The following is an 18,204-nucleotide window of genomic DNA, read 5'->3' as shown; positions in this document are numbered from 1 at the left end:
TATTTGTAAAAATGTAATGCAGCTGCCCGTAAATGGAAACAGACAAACAAAATACCCAGCCCTTTAAGTAATTAAGTGCTTAATTGTTTCCCTGGAACTCAGACCCTCCCAGTATTTGCAAACTGAAAGAGTGGGGAGAGAATGGAAATGAGCAGCTTATCAGCAGTCTTTTTAGGAAATGGGTCTTGTGTTTGCGTGTATTGGTAATTACGGCCACAACATTTAGAACAGTCGTGTTAATTGATGCCAAGCCCCTGATCTTGTGAAGCTGTGTATGTGCATGTTCAGCTTCGAATGCTGTGACTCATCCCATGGTGAGCTGTTCTGCTGAAGCCAGTGGAATTCCTCACAGTATGTGCGACTTAAGCTTCAGAGTGAAAGTTTTGAGATATTTGCTATGAGCTATGAACAGCATGGCCATCATAAAAGACATAAAAGGCCATCATAGTTTTCCTGGGCAGCGAGTCTGTGCTCTACCTCTGGCCCCAAAGGTCTTGTGGACCCCACAGGAGGTCACCCAGTCTGGACAATTCCAGATTATTACTGATATGTGTGTTTAGGCTTGCTCCAGCAGCAGGCAGGCTGGCTGCTCATTCACACCAGTGGAGCTTCTGTTCACTAGAGAGTCCATTTCTCTTCCATTGCCCGCTCCTCCTGCTGTGAAATGCTCCATTTCTCACCAAGGAGCCGGCGGGAGCCTAGTGCTTAACTGAGCCGGTAGCTTCTGGCAGCAGGGGTTTTTCCAGCCCAGGACTGTTAGTAGAGGCTGCTGGGGGCTGCTGCCAGTTGATGGCATTGAGAGTTGCATTGTGTGTGTGGGAATATTATGGCTGCTCTTCCTGAAAGTGTAGCAAGGGGGCAAAAGGGGGAAGGAGGTAAGGAACTGGGTGAAAAGGTGGAGTAGAACATGAGTATACTTGACCTGAAAGTTAGGAATTAAGCTGTATTACAACTGTCTGTGACAAAATCTTGAAGTTTATGGCTAAAGAAAGTTATCTGTGAGATACAAACATAAGGCTTTGGGGATAGCTTTCACTGTTTGGCTTTCAGAAAGATCTAATGTGACTTTTTTCTTTCTCTCTAGGAATAGGGCGACAAGCTGAGGAGCTCACTGCTGAGCAGAATCGGCTTGCTGTAAAGTAAGAATTTAATTTCTCTAGTGATTTGTGTTTAATTTCATCCAAAGAAGTTTAGGGTTTGGGTTGTGTAGTGATGAGGCCATGAAAATGTTCCCTGCTTCTTTCCAGCCCATGATAAGCCAAAAGTCCTACCTGTTTGTGGTTTGTTTTTTTTTTTCTGCTTGAGCAGTTTTGGTTTTGTAATGCTGCTGTCACTGCCCTCCTTACACAAATATATCTTCTCTACTTTATTTCTTATTTCTTCAATCTAAGACTTGAGTCTTTATCACCCTGTGCTGGTCAGCAAAGCACTGAAGTACTTAGCAACATCTCATTGACTTAAATGTATACTCCACATGCAACAAAACTAGTCTTTGCTGAATTAACTCTTTTATATACAAGTTAAGACTGTACTATATAGACTTTCGGGCTGTTGTCTTCATCCTGTCTTTGAGATGTTATTTTTCCAAGCAGAATACTCCTCTGTCAACAAACCACTGTGCAGTAGAAATCTGTTTTGGTTTGACTCTGACACTTCAAGTACTGCTTTTCTTTGCTACACTTTTTGGATTCTGAAATTTTATTTTTCCTAACTCCCTCTGTAATGTTAATACTCCTAGTCCTTCATGTTATGTGATTAGTCCTCTCATTTTTCAGAGGGAGGCAGCATATTGATCGTATCTTTGAGCACCTCTTTTTTTCCTTGTTTGTCTCTTGATACACGTGCAGGACACAGACGATTTTTTATTTCTTCTTTTTTTTTTTTCTTGAAGAATTAGTGTTAAGGAATTAGTCTTAGAACCATAACTACTATTCACCATGAAACGTTTAAGGCCAAGGAAGTTATTTCCTTCATTTCCAAGGCAGAAGATTTGACCATCAGAAAATCTGCCTATGAGCTTCTAAAAGTAAGAAGGGAGTAATTTCTTGAAAAGCAGAAATCCTGTAGGGAGACTTGTTTAACTTTTGCTGTGACCAATAGCTTTGAGTCTATTTTTATAGCTCACAGCATAATGTTTAACTGCACTGGGCCCTTGTGACCATATGATTAATTCTAGTCAAATTCTCACCAAACAGGCCTTTTTTTAATTTCTTGTACAGTAGATGAGCTCATAACAGAAAAGTACATGCCAATAGCTCAAGTGCCGGTGGCAGACAAGTCACAACTGAAGAGTTTTAAATCCCCTTTGGTAATACAGCTTTTTGTCTTCCCTCCTGTTCTTGGTTTGTTTTTGTTTCTCACTCATCCTCTGTACATTCCTTCATGCATTGCTCATGTATCCCCACCCAACCATGTGCAGAATCTAAGCTGAAACTAATGACTTTATTTTTAATCTTACTGTAGAGTTCAGAAGCCCAAATCATGGACCCGATTTTGCAGAACAGAAAGATGAGCCTTACCCCAGTTGTTTGCTGCATCTTTCTGTGAAATGTTTTTGCCAGAGAACATACCATTCAGGCACTAACATCTACAATAACCACTAACATGAATGCAGAAAATCCTGGCTAAGCTCACTGTTTATTCAAGCTAATTCTGCTTCAGAATAAAAGTAGGCAACAGCAAATGTTTAACTGTTGCTTAGTTTTCCTGCTAGAAACTTGGTTTAGTCTGAAGGAATTTTAAGTGGGTTTTGGTTTATGCATGTCCATCTGTGTCTTGGACAGGAGAGCCCTGAAGCACTGTGCTCTGGTTTCTATTCTCATCTGGGCACTCCTTGTTTACTTGGAGGGTGGCTATTAGGACATTTGTGGACAGCACTGTGTATCAGTGCAAAATTTGGACATGGGTGTTTTCTGCCACATCAATAAAACAAGCCCAACAATTTACAAATTGCACTAGTGATGAGAGGCCTGTGCATCTTTCTTTTCCATGCCACTGATCTGTAGTAAGGGGAATGGAGCTTCTTCATTTTACATCTAATGTAAAACTCCAAAGGAACTTGTGGGAACTTGCAAAATGGAAATGATGAACATGATGGATTTTCTTTGACTTTCATCTTCAGCTGCCTTTTAATTTACGTGGAATTTTTTCCAATCAGTTCTTTTTCCTGTTCATGATACAATACAGTCAATTACTTCCTTCATTTGCACAGTAGGACAGAGTGCCTCTTCATTCGCTTCCTCTATGTCTCATGCACACTTCCCATTCTTCAAAAGGCTGAGCTGAAGGGTATGTGAGAGCTCCTCTCAGGCCTGAGAGTCCTGGTCTTAAATGCTCGCTGCCCTGTGGTCTGCATGAGAAGGCAAGGTACTGCATGGCATAGCATGGTGACACTAGTGTCACTCAGGTTGTGGTCTACTAGCCGTTACTGGTCCCTGACATACTGGACAATTGTTCAAAGACAATTACCAACTTCTCACTCCTGATACTGCTGGCCTGTTCAAAATGTGCAAGTCAATTTGTTTGAGAGTGGGTATTTAAATTTATGACTGTTTTTAACTAAAATGTTTCTAGCAATAAGATGACAACTTTTCAAATCAGTAGCATTTGTGCACCTGTAGCTTAAGCACTTGCACAATACCCTTGTTGTGACTGCCATCTGCCAGGCATCACTGGGATATAAGAGAGCCTGTGCTTCATCTTCTCCAAAACAGATCTAATGAGCTTTCAGCTGGGGGGAAGGCGGTAGGAGAGAGCTGGAGGCTGAGGCAGACAGTGCAACAAAAAGCATTGGTGAAAGCCCTTGCTGTGTTTTACCTTGTTCTGTTTTGTTTGTGTGGATGATTTTCACAGGTCAAGACCTTCTTTACTGGAGTATTTAAGCTATCTCCTCAATTTTATGAGCATCATAGCTGGGCCTTGCAGCAATTACAAGGATTATATAGCCTTCATTGAAGGGAGGCATGTGCACATGAAACTGTTAGAAGTGAACTGGAAGCAGAAGGGTTATGACAGACTTCCTGATCCTTCTCCAACTGTAAGTTTTAAAATGACACAGATCTATTGCAAAGGCCAGGAGAGTACAGCTTTGTAGAGGAATCTCATAATTAAAAACTAAAAAGAAAAACAATTTTTGGATTATCTTCCCAGTAAATGTTAGTCAGTTTTTTCCTGTGAAGTGGCCCCTGTTTTTATCTCAGGGTCAGGGGTGAATGGGCTCGTGTCTTTCTCTTGAATTCCCAAGAGCATTTGGCTTACAAAACGGGTCATGAGTTAATGCATGTCCTTTATATAGCAATGGGAATGGTCTGCAGGTTCTGACAATGACAAGTTGCTGTTCAGCTTCAGACAGAAGAGGAACGCAAGTAAAATCTCACCCATAGTTCAGGAGATGTTAGAAGTACATGAATCACGTCTAATCAGAAACCAGCTTCTCCAGCTAGTTTCTTCTTTGCGAGAGAATCTCATGCTGTAGATGATGTGGAGGTCATTTTTCACATACTATTAACACTAATTTAGTTTTATATTTTTAAAATATTACTAAAACCTTCTTAGAAAATGACCTTTCTTGTAAGGCAGGATAATATAGCACAAGAACCAGATTCCTTTCTCTTATCTTAAGGTGACACTCAATGTGTAGCTTTGTGAGTGTGTGCAGAATGCCTCCTCAGAAGTTGAGTATGTGCCTATGCATATCTGATTCCTGTTGCACACTCTTCTATTTCTACTGACTTTAGTGGCACTACTTCTGGTTTACATTAGTCAGAATAAGACCTATATCGTGTTAGATGTGAGTTGGCAGAAAACAGTAAAATTAGCATTAAAGATAATTGTACATTAGTTTATTCCAGAATGTAGAGAATATATAAAAAGAGTACTTGGGATCAAAAAACACGTTGTTGTTTCAATAGTATATTGCACTGCTATTAGTCTTTTGAGAATGTGAGTCAATTTTTACATGGTACCCAAGTACCAGATTTACCTTTTTAATTATGACTGTATCAAGGAGAGTTTACTCCTAATGTGTACTTGAAATTGAGCTTTGAACTACTGACATGATTGTCAATAATAATATATAGAAAGCTAGGGAGCTGTAATAGAAAACACTGTGGCATAGCAGATACACAGCATGCGTACCTCCCCACAATATAGGATAAGATGTATGTTTTTAGGACAAGCGATTTTCAGCTGGACCTCTGGATGGTACCTGAACAGTAGGACCCACTGTTGTACTGAGTGCTTTTGGCTTTCAGGAGGAGTCCAGTCTTTAGTTAGAGGAAATTAGAGTACCTATAGGGAAGATTTCTGATTTCCATTGTAGGGTTTTGTTTGTTTATTTCCTTTCTCATTTGAGGACCTCCACTCACTGATGTTAGGAGTCTATTGTGAAGTTCATCACCAATTTTGATTTCTAATTGTCCTTTGCACCTATCTATAGGTAGCTCAATAAAACAAATTAAACCAAAGCTTTGGCTGTGGCCTTTTCTTTGTCACCTCTTCTAAATTACCTATTATCAGCTTCATCACTGCCAACTTTATTGGTTCTTGAAGAGCGTTGATTTTGTATGTCATGAGCACTGCCTTTTTTTCTCCTTCAGCAAATGCTTCTAATGAATGTTTCATTGTTGTTTGTGTTTTTTAGGGAGCAGTGATGTATAAGCTGTGTATCACACTAGTATCTCTCATTTTATTCTTAACACTAACCAAGAACTTTCCTATGGCATATATTATTGATAATGAATTTCTTGATAAAACACCCTTCTTGTCAAGACTTGGTTACCTGTATGTTGTAACACAGGCAGCAAAACCAAAGTATTACTTTGCATGGACGCTAGGTAAGTCTGGCTACACCACTTATTTCTGTGGGTAACAAGTTCATAAATGGGGGAAGGGGTCTGAAACATGTGGGATGAGGGGGAATAAATTAGTTCCTAGACCTGTAGTCCTTGTGGAAGTGTGTTATTGTAGGCAATGGAGCCTGCTGAAATGGGGAGATGTCAAAAGTTTTGAATAATGTGCGTAAAAGCTCTTCTATCTTGTCTGACATTCCCTATGCCAAATTCCCATTGGCACCAAATCTGCTTTTCAGCTGTAAAGTCCATGTAACAATTTCATCTTACTTAAAACTTTGTAATTGTACCAAAAAAATTTTTATAGGGTGAAAAAAAAGTTTGTCTCCTCTAAACTTTAATTTTTATATTTTATTTATAATTTACCACTTATATCAGTGGGGTTGGGAGGTTAAAATGTGTCACACTGGCTCAGGCTTTATAAGTACGTTACAGTGCAAACAAACCTCTTTCTTCCTTTAGGGACACCTTTAGTACATGCATCTGTATCAGAAAGCTGTGGTGCTTGTTGAGGGGCTGAAGTTAGGTTTTTCATTAAGGCACAGTGGGGTCCTGTGCATATGTTAGCTTTGAGAGCTAAAGAGAAAGGATTGGAGACCATGGGGAAGGTGGAGAACAAAGGAAATGGTGATGAGAACCCAAGAATCTCTGTGAGGAAAAGGAAAAGAGAAGAAAGAGGACTCATCATAGGAAAAAAAGGAAATTTCTTTTATTGGGAGCCAGCTAGACTGGCGGCCAAAATAATCTTTTTGTATTTTACCTTCATTCCTTTAGAAGTCAGCTTTCCCATCTAAGTGTGAGGAGTCAAGTCCTTCTAGGCCAAGATGAAAATTGAGAGACTGGATTTTTTTGCTGGTATTACAAAGACTTTGTGTGTAGAGGAGATCCTGAAAGCCCAGCCAGCAATGTATACACCTGAAACTGAGCAGAGTGTCATTGAGATGGGATGGAAAGAGACAGGGAAATTGATTACAAGGCTGCGATTAAATTGCTGGGACTAAAACTGACAGATCAAGGGAAGGCTGCCAGGACTGGCATGTGTGGGGTGGGAAAGGCTTTGGGGTAAAGAATTGCTTGCTCAGAATCTTATTTTTGTGTGACTCAGTGTTAAATTGTTGCCTCATTTTTTTCCAGCATTATAATTAACTAAAAGTCCATTACCAAAGAGATAAACTGAACTTGAATTTGTGATATGACTAAGCCATAGAGGCCGTAGAAATCTCTTACAAATGAGGCAGTTCACAAAAAGCATGCATTGCATACTGGAGGGCGAGGCTTCTATTATTCACTTTGCAAATCTAGGCAGCAGAACAGCAGACACTTTATCCTTTTGCAGTTTAGCTCCTGGTGGCATGGCCCAGGGCATTACAAAAGTGCCTGCTGAAAAGACCGATAAGCGCTTCCTGTCCTCGGAAAAGGACAGGCACGCTATTGTGCAAGAGCCACACTGCTGAAATCCTCCAGATCCATGGAAAGACGGAAAATTCAGCTTCTTGCTGCATTAGTGATAGTCATGGGAACGTGCTGCAAACCTAACACAGCTGCTGATGAAACCTATTTGGGTCTGAGCTTCTGCATCCAGGGAGCTGTGAAAGTGATAAGCCAGCTCACTTTCTGTGAGCTGTTCAAGTCGGGGGAAACCTCAGCTGGGCTTTGTGGAGGTTGGGGTCTTGTGAGCATTTTAAGGGCAGACAATCGTGGTGGTTCTGCACTTCACACCTTGCTCTGCAGACAGCAGCTCAGGAAGCAAGAGGTTGTTGGGTCTGCTGTATTTTTATGTCTCTAGATTTCTTGTTTCTTGGTTTTGTCAAAGAAACACTAAGTGCTCCCTGCCACCCTTGGAGCAAGGAGGAGCAAATTCAGGATTTTTTGTGCCTGTACTCATAGCATTTACAAAGCAAAATCAGTTTTCACCCTTGGGAAATAAATGCTGACTTTTTTAAAGCATAACTTAACCAGGCTTGTATTTTGTAAATGATCTAGAATGGAAAGCCTTACCTGTATTTTGTCTTTCCTTTTTCTTCCAACAATCATCAGTGTTGGCTGCACCTGATGATCCAGAGATAATGAGTCCCCCCTGTTTTCTTAGTACTTGGAAAGAGGACTTCTGGCAGGGGCATGTTGAAAGCAGAATCTTGAAACCCAGTAATAAGGTGGTTCCCAAGCGAGGCTGAAAGGGGAGGTAGATGTAGTTGACCAGCACCTTGGCAAAGAGTTCAGCATGTGAAATGCCTACCATTACCCAAGCTTTAATTGCACTTAAAGTAGTTAAGTCTGTAAGCAAAGTTACTCAATATTTGATTTATAGAGGTGGTGAGATACTTTAGGGAGGCACTGAGGAATGGGATTAGCAAAAGGCTTTCTCTGCGGAAGTCTGAATAAAGTCTTAATTAAAACAACCACGTTGGAACTCCTAATAGAAATGGTAAGCATGCTTTTGGGACACTACAGTTCTTAATTCTGGAAAGTACTGTGACATCCAGGTACCTTTTTGAGGAAAGTGCTTAGTCATGTTATGGCAACTCTTTATCTATCTTGGATAATAAAGGCAAATTAAAGTGATTACTATCTGTTGTTACTATTTATTCTTCTACCCAAGGAGTAGCTAGTCCTTCCTCTTGAGGAAATGACTCTTGTGTTGCCTTATAACAGTGCCCCTTAGCCAAGAGGAAGCTTCTCTTTGAAAGAGTGGATGCTAATTGCTACAAAGCTGGCTTGAATGTGTGTTTAGTGTCATACTGACTTGTAAGAAAACGTGGCTCTGCCAGCAGTCTGATTTGATCTATTTTGCTTTGACATTGCAGCAGATGCAGTCAACAATGCAGCTGGTTATGGATTCAGTGGAGTTGATGAGAGAGGCACTTTCCGCTGGGACCTGTTGTCCAATTTGAATATTTGGAACATCGAGGTGAGTTAAAGGAGTGGCTGCCTTGGCATAATCATAGAGAAATAGCCATGCTAATGCGGAGAAGCTTTGCCAGAAGGAAAGCAAGTCCGTGCCGCCAGGCTACCCCTCTTTAACATGAAGAGGTTTTGCATTTTATCTGTTGGGCACATAAAAAGCATCTGTCACACAGGCTTCGTCACGCTCTGTATTCAGGTTGCATTTTTAAATAGTTTATAGAGGGCTAATAAGTTATTATATCAGATGTTTTGTAAATGAGCAGTCAATTACTGTGGATTGTGGCTGAGTTCAGCAGGTCAGTAAATTGCTCACAGCTATGATTCTCCACCATCTGTGGTGTATGCTGTTTACTTCTAACAGTCTTCCCACTTTTTTAGCCCAGTTGAGATGGGTGGTGATAGTGAAAGAGGCCGCCACGAGTAGGCATTGCACAAACACTTGCAAAGTCTGGGTTCCTGCACATGTTTGGAGTGCCTGTTTTAAATGGAGAAGAGCAAGGGCTGGAGAGATAACGGGCACAAACTGAGCAACCTGAATGGGTACTGGCAGGACAATATACAACTTTAGATGGCTGCTGATCTAAAGCTCCATCCAGAAAATCACACTGTTTCTCAAAACTTGTGTCGCACATGTTTCTTGTGACTGCAGTATACTTTTAACATCCATTAGTCTTTTGTAAGCTGTTTATGTTTGGCCATCTTTTGCGTTAGAGAAACAATGTAGTTTGTTTGCCCCTAAGAGTAATTTGTGAATGCCAGTGAGATGCGAAAATATTTGTGTCTGAGACTGCTTTCTAAAGGCTTCTTTTCTTTCGAAATAGGAGGAGCTTCCCCACTGTAATTCTGTAGTTATGATTTTAAAAGGAAAAGCAGATGAAAATAAGTTGACTGCTTTACTGCTGAATGATCTGTGACTAAGCAGATGTGCTGTAATAGCTCTTCTCAAAAATGAGTTCCTGTAATTCTTCACTGAAAGATGCCAAAACTGGAAGTATCATTATACATTCTGTCTTTTTCAACATCCTTTCTCTGTCCTTCTTTTTTACCTTAATTAATCCTCAGTGTCCATCTCTCCTTAAGTGGTTCAGAATACACAGCCAGAAATACTTTACACTCCTCAATGGCGGCAGCACCCTAGATACAACTCTGAGATCCTGAATCAATGTCTGATTCAGTTTTGGGGAAGGAGATGATTCCTACCTTGACGGGCCAAGGCAGTTTCTGCTTGAAGGAGGAAAGTGAAGTGCAGGCAATGCTCTTCAGTCAAGCCAAATTAAGGAAACAGGAGCCTTTGCTCCTCTCTACTCACTGAAATGTAGGCCCCTCAAAACTTTCTTTACTGGTCACACGGGCAATGGGGATCAGGATGGAGAAATTATTTCCAGGAACATAAACCAGAGTGCTCTCCATTGATTTGATCATGTGCGAAATGAGAGAAAGAGGCTACAAAAACCATTATTTTGGGTAAGCCTTAAATTGTTACTTCATGTATGAATAACAATTCTAGGACTTGATGTTTAAGTGTGATTGTACAATGCATTTTCAGCAGATATAGCCACCTGCATATGTAAAATCGCTTAAGAATTGGGAATTTGAGTGCCAAATGTGGCCAAGGCATGACCTGATCTGTAGTAAAGATAAGCACATGGTAGAAGTTGTGAGAGTGTTAAAACGTGATGGGGACATGAAAGCCTAGGCAGCATGCAGATTTTGACAGCCAATGGCTACTTTCTCTCTTGGTAATGTAACAGGGAAGCTTAAAGGAGGCCGAAAGAGAGTGACAATATTAGTTGGCAGAGAAGTGATATTTTTCTTGGCTTCTCTTGGTGCAGTGATGCAATTAAAATGTAGTAGTACTGCATTGGGAATTGCTAATCGTTTTAACTCTTTAAACACAGAGGATGAAGTGCTCGCCTTCAGGATTCTGCATAGAACTGCAAAAATATCTGTATATTCCCCTTGGAAGCCTTTGTCTTTAATCCATCTTTTCAGTGTGCCTTTGCTTTCAGCTAATATGGCAAAGTAATATGGTGTCAGTGAATTGTGTCCCTGCTTGGTGAGGAGGTCCTCAGAGGCCTCTGTGAGTAGGCAAGGAACAAAGGGGAGTGGGGATGCAGAACTGCCAGAGGTGAACTGACCAGGATTAGGGGAACTGATGATGAATGGGGTCCAGCAGCCCTCTAAAGCTGGGGGAACTGCTGCTGTGAAGAGGTGCAGGAGGTTCTCCCAGGACCCTGGAGTCCAGACTGGTTTGTCAAGCAGAGCAGTGGGCTGAAACTGGCTTCCAAATTTAGTCCTAACATTTTTGTGCATGTTTTTCAGTCTTCCCCTTTCTTTCTCCAAATAACAATCAATTTCTTTTAGGTTTTATAACACTTTGTTTTAATAGCTCTCTAGGGAAGTCCAGATTGCGTATGGGTGGCAAGATAGCCCTTCGAAAAATGACGCTGTTTAGGAAGTGAAGGGAAGGCCAAGCACTTAAGAAAGCTTTTCAGATTTCCCATGATTTGAAAAATAACCAAACATTGTATTTAATTTTACAAAAGAGAGATTTAATAGCAAGTGCCAAGTGTTAGCAGTGAGCAATCAGCCTAATTAATGTGCCTCCCAAAACATATTAGTGTAACGATGGACTGTGGCACAGCAGTTAGCTACTAGAATTAATATTTTGTGTCTATCTCATCTCTAATTTAAAATGTAAGTATTATTTTACAGGTTTCAATGCTAACTTATCATATGAACTTCTTTCTTAGACTGCGACAAGTTTTAAAATGTACATTGAAAACTGGAACATTCAGACAGCTGCCTGGCTAAAACGGTAAGAGTAATGAACAGTGACAGCTTGTGAGACCCCAAAACTACAGATGGCCTGGAAAATCACTGACTGGTGAATCTCATAAATGTATAACCTCTTGTTCTTTCTTTGTTTCCTGTGTGTGTAACAATTAGTGGAATACAAGGGTATTTGGTGCTGTGAAGTTTTATTGCTGCAAATGTAAAATGCCTGCATTTTATATGCGAGCAGCAAAGGCATACATGAACTGTTCAGATCTTCCATAATAAAAAGGAGTAGAGCTTTGATGGCATCTTTTAGGCTTCTGTTTGCTCCAGTTATTCTTGCTGTACTGTTTCACTTTGCTGTGTTATGTTTCCCATGCATATTACTAACAGAGGTGAACCTTGCTGTGTCACTGGGATCCAATTCAGCTAGAACTGGAGAGAAATCAAAATGTTCAGAGCCCCCATGTAGTCTGGTTTGGAGTTACCATAAGAGGCTTGCCGGGAGGTCCCTGTTAAGGATATGGAGAAGAGACTTCTTATAGCACTGAGAGGATCTGATTTTAACCCGTGACTGATAAGGCACATATAAATACTAGCATAAGCCCAAATTTTGTAGATTGAACTGTCTGTTGTTACTCATTACACTTTTTGGCATGATTAAAGCTCACTGTATAGTTAACGTGGTGTCTGAAAAGCAGGCATAGATTTATTGCAGTAATCATAACTATTTTTGGTGTTAAATATATACATCTTAAGTCAATGTCTACTATTTTTCATGATTCAAATAATGTTCCTGGTAAGAAGTGCATTATCTTCATTATCTTGACTAGTTTCTTTGGAACACAACATTTCAGTTAAACTTCAGATAGCCAAATAGACCAGTTGGTGTGTTCTTGAAATGGTATTATTTGCTTGCATCTTGAGAGTAAAATTTTGGGCTGCTAAAGTTAGCAGGAATCCCCCACCTCACCACAGCTTGTGACACTCCCGGTTGTTCCCAGCATCTGCCAGATAACAGTGCGTAAAAATACCTTCATTCATGAGTGAAGGGTGGGGTCATATCTCTTTATCTTTTGAGTCACTCTTGATCTTGTAGGGTAAGGTATGATACCAGATAGAGGTATAAAGGTGAATGAAGTCTTACCTGTCCTTTGCCCCATTATTTAAATGCTGTGAGCACCAAGAATATTTGTACAGGCACTCTTTTGATAGTGCATAAAATCTCTATCTAAATGAGAGTGTCTCATGCCCTGGCCTGTAACAAAGGCAAGATAAGACCATTAAAACAGAAGTCCTTAAAAAAGGAGAAGGATTTGAAGTGCAGCGTCCGTTGTTCGATTGTATTCAGCCTTTTCTTGTTTTGCTTTTGTTTTGCAGTGTCTGCTATGACAGAGCTCCCTGGTACCCTACAGCTTTAACATTTATCCTGTCGGCCCTGTGGCATGGTATCTATCCTGGATATTATTTTACGTTTCTCACTGGAATCCTTATCACACTCGCAGCCAGAGCAGTATGTACCTTTCATTGTTCTCTTCTAAGGCCATGCTAGATACTCTCCAGTTGTCAACCGTAGGGACCACCCTGACATGGTGAAGCAGCTTGTCCCTGCTGTGAGCTCTCTTTCATGTCTTTGCAGGCTTGATGTTCACTGAAGCTTTGTTCTGTATTGATGTATTGATTTCAAAGTACCCTGAGCAGTTATAACCAGCACCAGTTCTGCACATGCTGCATTGCTGTCCCTGGCTGCCAGAGGAAATGTTGCTTGTGGGTATACAGTTGCTAGTGCCACTGGCTATGTCCATGCAGTCAAATTAGCTTGGGATTCAAGGACGTGCTGGAGTCCAGACTTCTGCCAGGTCATGTTGCCTATATGCTGTGTGTAATCAGCTATGGGCCCAGTCTTTCATAAGAAGCTGTTATGAGTTGAGCATTAGCCCAAACATGAACTCTTACATGTGGATGCAATTGATGCAGTAAACTGGTTTATGGTGTTTATGTGCGTCACCTTGGGTAGAGTCACCAAGGACAAAATGGTGAAGACATGTCTCGCTGTTAAATTTATCTGCTGATCTTTCAGGCTGAACCAGCCAGTTGTACAGAGCTGGGAAGCACCACTGTTTGCTTTCAGAGTTTGACTATGGATAAACAACCAGGTCAATTTGAAAGGTGAATTAAACTCGTGATCATGTTAACTGCTATGGCTAGAGCAGGTTGCTGAAAATACAGTCTTAACATGTGCTTTGCCTCTCATTTATGAGGATTTCACAGATATGAAGCTAAACTAAAATCTTTAGGAAACAGCATTTGCACACACAGGTATAAACACATATTTGTTCATTTAAAGTAACTTTGTTTCACCATTGATAACCAGTAATAAAACCAGGAGGGAGGAAGATCAAATCACAGCTCCCTTCCCCAAATGTATGCCAGATACCCAGCATGAGAGTCTGCTCCTGTGATTACAATAGAGGAAACTGGGGGGCACTTCTCTGTTTTGCTTCTCCGTGGAATCTTGGATATGCCAGTCAATACACGTCTGTCTTCCTACTCTCAGTGCTTTCTACCTGGTATATAAACTTTTCTGTAATACTAATGCTGATGATACATGAAGAGTCATACACTACAATGTGTCCGTGTGACTTTGCCTGAGAAACTAATTTATGAATTTTTCTGCTTACTTTTCCCTGACCTGCAGATAAGAAACAATTTTAGACATTACTTCCTCTCGTCAGTGCCCCTCAAGATAGCCTACGACGCTGTCACCTGGGTTGTCACTCAACTGGCAGTGTGCTATACTGTTGCACCATTTGTTATGCTGGCTGTTGAGCCCGCTATTAAGTTTTACAGGTAAGTCCTCTCCTCTTGACTCTTACTCTTCATACTGGCACAGGCTTTTGTTAAATAACCCAAAACCACATTTAAAGGCACTTGGTATTCCATCAAATTTGAAAAGAGTTCAAACAGGATGCTTAATAATTTGGTGATTTTTTCACTCCTGTAACTTAACAAGATGATAATAATGCCAATGCAGAACACCTCACCTGTACTTCTCAGCCTTTCTATGTCCTTATGTGTCTTTTTACATACTCAGTTTCCTTTTTCAAAACAGTTGAGTCTCGACCATTAACTGTGGCCAAGGTTGGAGAGGTTAAGAAACATGTGAGTTGGCAGTAGGAAGGACTTGATGAGAAATGACCAGGTTTCCAACTGCTGAATGCATAGAACAGGAGGTCAGCAGGAGGTAAAGAAGGTGCCTGACAGAGCATTACTTCTTGAAATGAGTATGCTTTTCATTTTAAATACTTCGTAGGAAGTGATTACTTCCCTAGGTTCCTTGAAAATAGGGGAACACTGGTGTTGCAGAGTATATAAAATATACTCTAATAAAAATAATTTGAAATAGAGAAATCAAAAAAATAATTTGCCAAGGGAGAATGGGCTACACTGCTTTACTTTCATTCTACAGTGAACTGTCAACATAGAGCAACAGGTTTTGATTAAGAAGGTTTTGGTCCTTTAACAGCAAAGGCATAAAATTGGTAGGCAAGATAGCTGATGTCAGTAAGTCTGTTTGAAGGGGGTTGGATTTTGACATTTCCTGTTCCTGTTTCTTAAAACATCTGATTTCAACAGAAAACTTACCATACAAAAATTATTCCAAATCTTTCTTAGTTTCATTCCTTAATTTTTTTTCCTGGTGACTTTTGAACACAGTTAACATTCGATCTTCAAGACTGTTAAGTAAGGAAATTGTAGGCCTTTGGACGAGAGCATGAGTTTTTGGAGCACTGCACACCTAGCAGTGGTCTTAAGCTCTTTGTAAAGATATTAAGAACTAAGGTAAGAAGCATAAATAAGACCTTAAATAGGTGCATCTCTTTTTAAGAGCTGGACCATACTGCTTCTAAACATCATCCTCCCCAAGCTGCCAGAGACTCATGTAATTTGTTTAAGTATTTTTTATTTCTATTCAATCTTGTGTACACCAAATTATTTGGAATAAAAATACTTGATGTTCAATAAGATACCAAATAAAGATACCTCTGAGTAGTTGCCTTCAGAAACACAGCCCTTCTGTGAACACCATTACCTCACCTTCCCCAGTTAAAAGTGGAATGTTCTGATTTATTTCGAATCTCAGCACTTGGAATGAATTTTTCTTCTTTCTGTCACCTTTTTTTTTTTTTTCCCCCTTTAAATTTGCAGAAGTTTTATGTCCTGAGCATGAAGGATGTTTCTTCATAGTGTAGCCTTGTATACTTTAACATTTAAAGAGAGATGGGCTGAATAAGTCTGGGTTGAATTACATGGCTTTATCTGAGCTGTCAGACTTTAGATTCTGCAGTTTGCTGATTGATTCCTTGCCTCATTAACATCCCCGGCAACATTTTCATTGATACCAGCAGACCACATGCATAGGCTGTGCGAAATTCAAGGGTGTATTTTTGTGCTTTCTAGGTCAGGTTCATACTTTTTGCATACATCTCTTAGCACTAAATTCTGCATGGGCTTACTGAGGTTTCACAGTTCACATTATGACCCGCAAAAAATGTCATATTCTCTTTCTGCTTTTGTTCCCAGGTCTATGTATTTTCACATGCACATTCTAAGTGTCCTGGTGTTGCTCTTGTTGCCAATCAGACCTCAAGCTCACTCCATAAGAAAGGCTCAGAATCAGGCCATGCTGAACTCCATTGCAAGAAAAGACAAATGATGCCTCCAAAGAAAATTGCCAACATTGAAAAATCAAGCTGTCATATTGGAAACAAACAAAGAAGAAGAAAACTGAGTGGGATGAGGGTCAAAGTACAAGACAAGTGGCATTTCTATTGCTTATCTTAAAATCTTACTGGACAGGGCAGAAAAGAGCCTGAATGACTATATTTCAAATTATTCCAGTTAACAGAGATTTTACAGGCAATGTTTACAGGCTCCTTGGGCATTTCGACTTTTTTAATAAATATTTTTATGAAGTGTTTTTATATATTTAAACTTTTTCACAGAGGAATTTTTGCTCTTTTACAGAAATATGCAACTATTAATCAATAAATAATCCGTGATTAGAAGACAGGAAGCAGCTAGTAAAGAGTTAGACCAGCTGCCTGATAGCCTGGTGCTATGGGCAGCTGGGAGGGGAAGCTTTTCATCTCTTGGCTATGGAAAGAGAAGATGCAAGTAGAAAACTACAGACATGGGGTTGTTCTAGATGCTGGCAGTGACTTCTGCCCTGGCAGGGAGAAGGAGGAGCAGGGCTTTCCTAGGCAGTCTTCAGAGCAGGGACTGCAGCCTGAGCTTGGTAGCAAGGGTATTTCACATCCTTCAATGTGATGCCTGCTGGCAATGAAGGCAAGACAAGTCCCTTGGGAATAGGTGTTGGGGAACACTGGCAACTGGCTAAGCCAAAATCTAAAACCAAATAAAAACAAAACAAAAGGCAGAGGGGAACCCAACCTAGAGTGAAAGAAGGGTCATATGCCCTGTGATCTGCAGAGTTATGCTTCTCTAACGATGCAGCTGATGCTCATTGCTACACCAGCCTTACTTTGCAGTTTCAGCATGATGCAGCACTTCCATTTTGGTATCAAAATAACTGAGGAGCTATGCAGGTTTAGTGTTTTAAAACTCAAAATTATGGGTTAAATCTGGAGAAGGTTTGTAATGGACCAGACTGTTCTACTCAGAAACATCCCATCTTATGGAGTGGTTACTTTCCAGCAGGATAACACTAATTTGAAACCTGAACAGTAAATTATCATAGTCATAATAAATCATTGTCTACAAAATATGTGATATGATATGATCATCACAAAAGCCAAGACCAAGTCCCTATATGATCTTAACACGTGCCTTGGCCTGTTCATGCAGGTTTTCTTGCTTGTAAAGTCCTTGGCTGACAGAGATGTTTTAAGGCTTTAGTTTCTAAGAGCTTGTTGTGCATTGAGATAAACTGCTGCAAAATGCTGTGTCAGGGGTTTTTATTTAATTTTTTAAAAATCCACTTACCCCAATAAAACAAACCGTTATGATACATCAAAACCAACTAAAACATGTTTTAAAATTACTGTTTTCCAGGAATGTTTTTATTAGGATTTTGTAGAAGCAATTCTCTTGTTAAAGTATTGGTATGACCATTGCTTTATGGTCATTTAATTGACATGTGATTTCACAAAGAATCTGCTGTTTTCTGCATTCTGATTTTTGTGTCAGATTAAAATTTTGCAGAATCCTAATATTTTGGGAAGAAAAAAAATCAGTGAAATCAAAAAAAGTTCCAAAACAAAGTCGATTTTTTTTTTTTAATTTTTTTTTTTTCTCTTTTGTGGGGAGAATTTTTTGTCATGTGACCACCTCATAACTTAGAGCATAGCTCATGGAAGGGTATATTTGGTAATATATTTTGAGGGCGATGTGGGATTAAAAGGTTGATCTGAATAAACAAATTGCTGTGTGTCATCGCCTGGCATTATTCATCACAAACTTATTGAGTCTAATGTGAAAATGGGTGTAAGATCCTCCACACTTGTGAGGGAAAATGTTCAGGTCTGCTGGATTCTACAGAGCAGCTGAGCTTTACATCCTGCTCCTGCTGAAATAGAGACAAGATGACCCCTGGTTTTGTGATTTAGTTTTCATGGCAGCTTTATCCTTAACTTGGCCAGTCCTCATGCAT

At 40.1% G+C, this 18,204-nt stretch overlaps 1 protein-coding gene across 8 annotated transcripts in view; it reads left to right on the top strand.

Moving 5' to 3' along the window:
• The window catches only part of MBOAT1 (membrane bound O-acyltransferase domain containing 1), a 54,969-nt gene extending 36,984 nt beyond the window's left edge, over positions 1 to 17,985 (top strand). For 5 of the 8 annotated variants that reach the window (XM_030496515.1, XM_030496506.1, XM_030496476.2 and 2 more), the window contains 8 exons: positions 1,085 to 1,139; positions 3,853 to 4,036; positions 5,642 to 5,834; positions 8,654 to 8,757; positions 11,507 to 11,571; positions 12,912 to 13,044; positions 14,230 to 14,381; positions 16,116 to 17,985. In XM_030496515.1, coding sequence (XP_030352375.1) covers positions 1,085 to 1,139; positions 3,853 to 4,036; positions 5,642 to 5,834; positions 8,654 to 8,757; positions 11,507 to 11,571; positions 12,912 to 13,044; positions 14,230 to 14,381; positions 16,116 to 16,248 — 1,019 coding nt within the window. In that variant the 3' untranslated portion in view covers positions 16,249 to 17,985. Of the gene's footprint in view, positions 1 to 1,084; positions 1,140 to 3,852; positions 4,037 to 5,641; positions 5,835 to 8,653; positions 8,758 to 11,506; positions 11,572 to 12,911; positions 13,045 to 14,229; positions 14,382 to 14,643; positions 14,816 to 16,115 lie in introns of all 8 variants that reach the window. The other 3 variants (XR_003992953.2, XR_003992948.2, XR_003992949.2) reach the window with 2 other exon arrangements.
• Positions 17,986 to 18,204: the final 219 nt, after the last annotated feature.

The sequence above is a fragment of the Strigops habroptila genome, chromosome 1 (assembly GCF_004027225.2).
Source record: "Strigops habroptila isolate Jane chromosome 1, bStrHab1.2.pri, whole genome shotgun sequence".
Lineage (NCBI taxonomy): Eukaryota > Metazoa > Chordata > Aves > Psittaciformes > Psittacidae > Strigops > Strigops habroptila.
The sequence above is the reverse complement of the archived record's forward strand: the minus strand, read 5'-3'. Positions and strand labels throughout refer to the sequence as shown.